The sequence below is a fragment of the Chrysochloris asiatica genome, unplaced genomic scaffold, assembly GCF_000296735.1.
Source record: "Chrysochloris asiatica unplaced genomic scaffold, ChrAsi1.0 scaffold00006, whole genome shotgun sequence".
In the NCBI taxonomy this organism is placed as follows: Eukaryota; Metazoa; Chordata; class Mammalia; order Afrosoricida; family Chrysochloridae; genus Chrysochloris; species Chrysochloris asiatica.
Genome location: NW_006408524.1, coordinates 605,902 through 614,552, shown reverse-complemented (window position 1 = coordinate 614,552; position 8,651 = coordinate 605,902). Strand labels below are relative to the sequence as shown.

The following is an 8,651-nucleotide window of genomic DNA, read 5'->3' as shown; positions in this document are numbered from 1 at the left end:
TTTGCAGTCCAATGCATTAACCCACAGCGCTACAGCAGGACTCCACAGTGATTCTCGGAAGAATGGTTGGTGGGTTTGAACCGCAATTAGCAGTCTAGAGCTTATCCTACAGCGCTACACCAGGACTTTCATCTGGTCTATGGTAGGAACTTAAACCAAAAATAAAACCCAAAACCATTACCATCGAGTTGATTTTAAAAATGTAAGTCTTGGGGTGAGAGGAACGTGGCACCTTTAATATTTTTCCTGGGGAAATTCTGCTAGGTTTGAACGCAGAGCAGGTAGTTAGTAGACCAGTTCTCAGCCCACAGCACCACCAAGACACTTCGGAAGTCCTTCCGTGGAGCCGGTTCCGTAGTGACTCTGCACAGGATTTCCGAGGAATAGCTGGAGACCTTGTGGTTCGCAGTCCATTGCTTACCCACCTAGGATAATCAGTATGGTTTGGCCCTGGTACCTGCAAAAATTTGTTGGGGAACCAAGAGTGATTTCCCAGATATTTCACACATTGTTGTTGTTGTTAAGTGCCTTCGAGTCGGTTCCGACCCATAGCGACCCTATACAGGGTGTCCGAGCAGAACACCTCATCTTTCTCCCGCGGTGCGGCTGGTAGTTTCGAACTGCTGGCCTTAAGGTTCGCAGCCCGATTTGTAACCACTACGCTACCAGTGCTCCTTACACATACTTACAAATAATGAGACAGGAACACTGGCCCAGGGTGGTGGCTTGGGGGCAATCTGGAGACCCCTCTCAGTGAGCTCATTTGGTGGATGGGTGGGTACACAGGGTCCTACCCACTCCCTCAGTCAATCAGGCCATAGATGCCCAGCCCCCTCGCATTGCAACAGCTTCAGGTCACTGCAGCAGTCTAGGGTGGGGGTGGGTGTGGTGGGTGGGTGCTGCTGCGGCATACAGGTTGGCGAGCATGCGCATAAAGGCGTGAGGCGACAGCAGATGCTGCGCTGCGCACTGGCTCCTCAGCGGAGAGGATCAGCTGCAGGACGTGATCCGTGTGTTAGCTTGAACTGCGGTCAGAGGCGACATGGAGCGAGCCAGGTCAGCAGTGGGTGGCTGCCTGCAGCCAGCTGGGGCCCCCGTGACATCTCTTCCTCAGATATTAAAATCTGCAGGAATTGAGAATGCAAGTCCTGGAGCCTTTTGTTTTGGAGAAGAGTATGGGACACCCTTAGCCGTCCGGTCTTTACACAGTATTCTGTCTGTGTCCTATCGTGATACGCCCGTCCTAGCCAGCCCGCCCCATGGTTTCCGCAGTCAGGTCCAGTTGCGGCTGGCTTTTGTCCCCCCGGGGCGGTGTCATGGCTGTGCAGAGGGTGGTGGCCGAATGGCCAGAGTCAAGAGGTGGCCTCGGTGGATAGAGGACCAGACAGAGTGCTGGTGGAGGGAGAGGCAACGAGGTGATGATGGTGAGGAGGACAGGGGGTCAGGCTAGCAGCCGTGCTGGGGGGGGGACAGGGGGACAGGCTAGCAGCCATGCTGTGGGGGGACGGGGGCAGGCTAGCAGCCATGCTGGTGGGGACAGGTGGGTGGCCGCACTGGGGAGAAGGGTGTGCGGTGGTGGCTACAGCGAAGGCTAGGGGGAAGTGGGGTGCCTCAGTGACCCCAAGAGACAGTGATCCAGGCGGCAGCAGAAAGGGGCTCGCGAGTTGTCTGGTGGCCGGTTGACCTTGGTGGCAGGGTGGGACAGGTAGAGGGACTGCCGTGGCGAGGGTCTGCCGTGGCGAGGGTCTAGAGCGGGTGGCAGTACGCTCGTAGTGAAGGGGAGTGGGATGCAGGAGTTGCAGTGGCGGAGAGGAATGAGTGGTCTCAGGTTGGTGCATTGGAGCTGCTTGGGGCTGTGGGTTGGCGTCTGGGGGCGAAGTCTTGTCCAGGGAGATGGGGTGATGGGGAGTCGGTTGGTGGTGTGAGGCAGCGGCAGTGTAGGGGAGGAGGGATCGCTGGTGTGATCCTGATGAGGACCCGAAAGGTGGGGTTGGGGTGGCCAAATGTTCCAGAAGGTTCAAGTTAGTTTGTAAATGGAGACTGTTACCACTCCTTAAGGAGAGCCTTAAATATAGTGACTTGCATTTCGAGTGTGTGCTTTATGGCAACCCCTCCCTAAAATGAAGTGATAACTGTGGGAATATTGTTTCGTGGTCTATTTCACTCCTTCAGTGTACTTTGCTTTCACTGTAATTTGTGGCTATGCTTTAAGAAGATGGGGAGATGCCCTGTAGGTCATTTCATGCATCTCCTCATAGAAAGTTATCATAGTCCCGGGGTGTGAGATCGGGTGCTTGCTTGCACTGTCTTCTCCCAGTGTTCCCACTAACATCCTGGAACGGGGAACAGGGGCTCAGAGGTGGCTCAGTGCCTCCCTGCTTTTGTGTAGCACCTAAAGATGGCGGCTGCTGCAGTGGTGCAGGTTTGCGCAGACGCAGGGCTGCAGGCAACTCCCCCTCCTCACCTTGCAGTAGTGCTGGGCAGGGCCAGACCTCTGCAGCTTTTGCCTGTCTGAAATTTCGCAGTCCCTTTTTCAAAGCTCCACAGTAGGAGGAGGTTGTGCATTTGCTCAGGCCTGCTCAGGTGGGTTGATGCCTAATCCCCCAAATGTTGCACTGGTGGTGGGGGTGAAGGATGCGCAGGTGCCGAGGAGATGGCAGCTGCCTCCGGCCTTTGGAGAACCAGGTGGTGGAAGGAATCTGAAGCTTTTCCCGCGGGAATGGGAGCACACCTCTCTACCTGCCTGTACAAAGGACATTGTGTCCCCACAATACCGTGGTGACTTGGGCGGTCTCTGTCTGGCGGGATTGGCAGCCTACCTATAGTGCTGGTGTGGAGTGGGAATGAAGTGGGAACGGAGACAGCGGACACGTACAGCCGGTGAGTCTGCCTGCTTAGGACAGAGGCCATGTTGCGCGGTGGCCGAGAGGGGAAGGGTAGTCCTAGGAGACAAAGAGGTACAAGGCTCCTCTCCCCAACCCCCTGGCTTCCCAGGACCAGCTATGCTGGTTAAAGCAGCCTCCATCACCGATCCCACCCAGAGGAGTCTCCGGAAAGGACCACCTTTTCATTTTGTGTTACTTTATTTTGATTTTATTTTGTATTGTAACAACCACCACCACCGTCGGTTGTATTGTGCACAATCTAATTGTCCATCTCAAAGTGGATTGTGTAATCTCTTACGCCATCAGCGGCTGATTTCCACATTTCAGATGTGGCAGTGCACTATCTCTGCCTCACCTTTAACATATGGTTGCTCCATTTGTGGTCCCACTGCCTGCATGGTTTCCATAAACTGATACTGCCGCAGGCGTAGTTCTGCCCAAGTCAGCAGGGGAGTGTCGGGACACTCTGGTCTTCTCAGCTTTTAGAATGGACTTGAAGACGTTGCATTTGCATGAGGACCGGAACTCAGAAACGGGAAGAAAAACCAGTTGGGTTGGAGTGTGGTTAGGGTAAAGGAATTCTTGCCTTTAGTTGTATTTTTATACTAATGTGTTTTTTTCTATCATATTGAAGGAGCTCTGGTAGTGTAGTGGTTACAGGTCTGCCTGCTAGCCTCAAGGTCAGCAGTTCGAAACTACTAGCCGGTCTGTGGGAGAAAGATGAGGCTTTCTGCTTCCATAAAGATTTACAGCCTCGGAACCCCTATGCAGGGTCACTGTGAGTGGGAACTGACTCCACCACCACTGTCATATTGAAGCTGGAGATGTGAAGAATATTGGATGAAAAAGGACACTGAACAGATTCTTTGTATTTCATTGCTCCAATTTTTGTAGGGAGGTCTTTTACTTTACCATTCTTCCCCACCCCTTCGGTAGGATTTTCATGTGCTTGCCTCCTTTTCGTTTTCTTTTTAACCTAACCACTTTGTTGTATTAAGTTGGGGTGAATTAAGGAAAAGGTAAATTCAGTAAGCTAAAAGATCATTGTTCTGAAATTTCTGCTTCTTATAATAATTTTTTATTAGTTTAAAACTAATAGGAGGGTCTGGAAGTTTTGTGTGAAAATTATGATTTGCCCACTTATCTTGCTTGTATGACTGCATTGCAGTATGACCGTATTTTTATCTTGGCTTAACTTCAAATTGGAGTCCTGGTGTGGTGCTGCGGGTTAATGCGCAGGACTGCAATGCAAATTTGAACAGCAAGGTCGATAGTTCAAACTCACCAGCTGCTCCTTGGAAATCCTATACAGGGTGGCTGTGAGTTGGAACCGACTGGACGTCATTTAACAGCAAGAACACCAATTTCCAGTTATTTGAATCTTTGCAAAATGAGTGCATTTATTCTCTTCTTCCCTTTTGGTCGTCTCTCACTCCCAATATATTGGTGGTGGTGGTTGTTGGTATGCCGACGTTTTCCTATTTATGGCTACTTGAAGTCTTTATTTTTCCATTCCTTCTTTCTTTTCTTAATGTGTTCTTATTTGTTTACAGCAAGATGCACAGGTGTGATGTCAAGGATTTCAACTGCACTGAAATTTTTAGGAAGAATCCTTGAAATAAGTACCAGATGAATGTAGCACTCAACCTAGCAGGGACAGTGAGATTTTTAAAAGATCACCTTTCCTTTTATTGCTGTGTCCCTGGTGCTGTGGAGAATGGGGTCCCATGGACAGCTTTGGTTAAAGAGAGGGGTATTCCAAATCTGCTCTCCCCCCTCTGTCTTGCCCCTCCCATTAACTTCTGTAGCATAAAACCAGGAAGCTTTTATGAGGGCTGTAACTGGTTAAAACAACCTCTTACACTCATAACAATAGTGTGTGGAAGTTATTTCTTTTGTCTTCCATTTTCTGAATGCTAGCTTGTCGGGAGAAAAAGAGGAAGACCACCAACGAGATGGATTGGCACAGTGGCAATATCAGTGGGCTCAAATGTAGCAATGATTGTGAGGGTGGCCCAGGATTGGGCAGTGTTTTGTTCTATTGTGCACAGGGTCACTGTGAGTCGGTATTGACTTGATGGCTCTTAACAAAAACAACAAACTTGTCTAGAATTACCTTTTGGAAGATTTCTCCAGTTTTGTAGGCAATGATTTTCTTAGGATTTTAGTATCCTCATAGTTTCCAAATGTCCCATTAGTTTTCTTAAAAAATTTCATTATGTTTGATTACTTGATAAAGTAGCATTGTTGTTAAGGACAAAGGATCCCCTTTAAACTTACTTTATGAAAAGTTGTTACAATGATAGTGTAAATATCCCAGATACTGAAGAGCTGAGGAAAGGATGGTAATTGTGGCTTTCGTCTACCATAATTTTATATGTTGGATCCATTTCCTCTTTCAAATTGAATCACCTAAGTTTGGCAATGTAGGATAGGCATTAATATCATTCAAGGTGTTGTTGAGTCAGTTCTGACTTAGTGACACTGTATAGGGTTTCCTAGGAGTGGTTAGTGGGTTTGAACTGCCAACATTTTGGTTCAAACCAATCCTGTGTCCTATAGTACCACACCAGACTCCAATATTCAAGGTATTTGTATTTTAATTTCTGAATAGCAGATTTGTAATCCTGTTTTTGAAAAAATAAAAATAAAAAAGTTTGCCTTTGCTATAAACAGGGTAAGTTTAGAGTAGGCAATTCGATTTCTATATAACACCAGGCTCCCCGTGTGGATGAGGTTAATTGTAAGGCAGGCTAGTGTGACTCTTTAGTATAAACACTGTACTGCTAACTATAGGGTTGGTGGTTCAAGCCCACCAGCTGCTCCTCAGAAACCCTATACAGTGTTCCTATGGGTTAGTCTGGACTCCTCCTGGTGTGGTGCTGAAGGATCAGCACTGGATTGTGAACCACAAGGTCAGCAGTTCAAACCTACCAGCTGCTCCTTGGAAACCCTATGCAGGTTCACTATGAGTTGGAACCAACTCGATGGCAGGTCATAACAACAACATGAGTTGGGACTGAATCCATGGCACTTAACAACAACAGTGTAAAGTAGTTGAAGACAATGAATACTGCTAGGGAGTTTGTGTGTATGTGTGTGTGTGGACTTCCATTCAACCCAGGTAACTAGTATGAAGAAGATTGAAATGTATGTTATTGTAAAATGCTTTTGAGTTGGTTCTGACTCTGTGAGATCAGCACTGGACTGAGAACCACAAGTTGGCAGTTCAAACCCACCAGCTGCTCCTTGGAAACCCTATACAGGGTCACTATGAGTCAGAACGACTCAATGGCACTTAACAAACCTGTAGCCAGTGAATTACTCTCCCTTCCCTCTCATCCCTGGTAACCATCAAAGAATATTTTCTTTTAGCATGAAAACCTTTTATTTATTTATGTTTTTAGTTTTTACAATAGTGGTCTCATGCAATATTTGTCCTATTGTGATCGACTAATTTCACTCAGCATAATGTCCTCCAGGTTCATCCATGTTAGGAGGTGTTTCACAGATTCCTCGTTACTCTTCAGCGTTGCGTAGTACTCCATTGTGTGTATGCACCAAAGTTTGTTTATCCATTTTTCCATTGGTGGAGATTCAGGTTCTCCATCTTTTTGCTATTGAAATATGCATATATCAACTCATGTCTTGAGGATTTATACCAAGTAGGATTGTTGGATCATGTGGTATTTCTATTTTCAACGTTTTGAGAAAGTGCCACACCATTTTCCACAGAAGTTGCACCATTTTACAGTCCTACCAGCAATGTAGGAGGGTCTCAGTCTCTCCACATCCTCACCAGCATTTGTCATTTTTGCTTTTGGAACTTTGCTGTTAATGCTGTGGTGAGATGGTGTATCCTTGTCTTAATGTGAATCTCATTGGTGACTAATGATCACAAACATTTCTTCAGAGTTTTTTGGCCACCTGAGTGTCTTTGGTGAAGTATCTGTTCATGTCCTCTGACCATTTTTTAATTGGGTTGTTTGCCTTTTTCTGGTAGACGTGCTATAGTTTTCTATAAATTTTAGATATTAGTCCATTGCCTAATATGTCATTGCAAAAAAAAAAATTTTTTTTTCCCAGTCTTTGAGCTCTTTTTTACTCTCTTGGTGAAATCTCTTGATGCATGTAAGTGTCTAATTTTTAGGTGATCCCAGTCATCTAGTTGGTATTCCACTGTTTGTGTGTTTTTAGTTATTTTGATAGTGTGCTTATGCCATGTGTCAGAGCCCCTAAGTTTGTCATTATTTTTTCATTGATAATCTTTATATTTATAGTTCTAGGCTTAATTTTAGGTCTTTGATCTATGTTGAGTTTGGTTTTATATATGGTGTGAGATATGGGCCTTGCTTAATATTACTGCAAAAAGATTTTCAGTTTTGCTGGCACTATTTGTATAAGAGACTGTCTCCTCCCCATTTAATTGTATTTTGGCACTTTGTCAAAGAACAACTGAGTTTATGTGGATGGATTTACTTCTGGATTCTCAGTTCTGTTCCATTGGTCTGTGCGTCTACTATTGTATCAGTACCAAACTGGTTTGACCGTAATGACTATGTAGTAGATTTTGAAGTGAGGAAGTGAGAGGCCTCCAACTTTGTTCTTCTAAAGTAATGCTTTGGTTATCTGAGTTTCTTTTCTTTCATTGTAAAATTAGCAATCAGTTTTTCTATCACTTTTTAAAGAATAGCATTGGAATCTGGTTTGTGATTGCATTGTATTATAGATTGCTTTTGGAAGTATTGACATGTTCACAATGCTAAGTTTTACTATCCATGAACAGTGTATATTCTTCATTTTTCGAAGTCTCTTTTGATTTCCTGTGTTAGTGTTTTGTAGTTTTCTTTGTATAGGTCATTTGTTTCTCCTGTTAAGATTTATTCCTAAGTACTTCATCTTTTGGGTGGCTGTGTTAGATGGTGGAGTACTGGTGTGGTGCTGTGGGTTAACGCGCTAGATTGCAAAGTTGCTTTGAACCTCAAAGTCGGTGGTTCAAGCTCACCAGCTGCTCATCAGAAACCCTATAGGGTCACTATGGGTCGGAATCGGCTCTATGGCACTAACCAACAACATTACAGATAGTATTGGTGTTCTGATTCTCTTATCAGAACTGCCTTTATTAGTGTAAAGAAATCCAACTGATTTTGGTCTGTTGATCTTGACTGCTGTCACTTTGCTGAATCTTCCAATGGGTTCAGTATTTATTTGCTTAGGTCTGTTCAAGATTTTGACTTCCTTCTGCGTTAGTTTAGGTAGAATGTGTTTTTCTCAAAAATTGACCATTACTTCTAGATTTTCAAAATTGTTAGAGCACAATTATTCATAGTATTGTTTTTATCTTTTTTATTTCTATTGATCCTCTTGTGGCACCACCGTATTGTTTCTTGTTTGTGTTTTGGTTTTCATTTCTTGCCCCTCTAATCTTTTTTTTTTCCTGGTGGTTGTAGGTTTACATTGCTGCTCATTTTCTACCTGTTGATGTGGAATTACTGTGTTGTTTTTGGTTGTTTCTTCTTTGTAAATGTGTGTTTAGTGCTATCAATTGCCCTATAGGCATTGCTTTTGCTGATCCCAAAGATTTTATCATGTTGTGGTTTTGTTCTTATTTGATTCAAGAAACTTTTTATTCCAATTGTTATTTGTTCTAATGCCCAGTAGGATGAAGCAGAATGTCATTCAGTTTCCATGTATTTGATTTTTTCCTTGATGTTTTTCTAATGTTATAGCATTGTGATTTAAAAAGATGCTTTGTAATATATATAT

General features: G+C 44.6%; 1 protein-coding gene across 1 annotated transcript in view; it reads left to right on the top strand.

Annotated features, from left to right (window-relative positions):
• The first annotated feature begins 1,042 nt into the window (after positions 1-1,042).
• LOC102842154 overlaps positions 1,043-8,651 on the top strand; it is a 66,571-nt gene continuing 58,962 nt past the window's right edge. Inside the window, exons 1-2 of the mRNA XM_006832249.1 lie at positions 1,043-1,424; positions 2,390-2,546. Of these exons, the coding sequence (XP_006832312.1) occupies positions 1,043-1,424; positions 2,390-2,546 (539 nt within the window). The remainder of the gene's footprint in view (positions 1,425-2,389; positions 2,547-8,651) is intronic.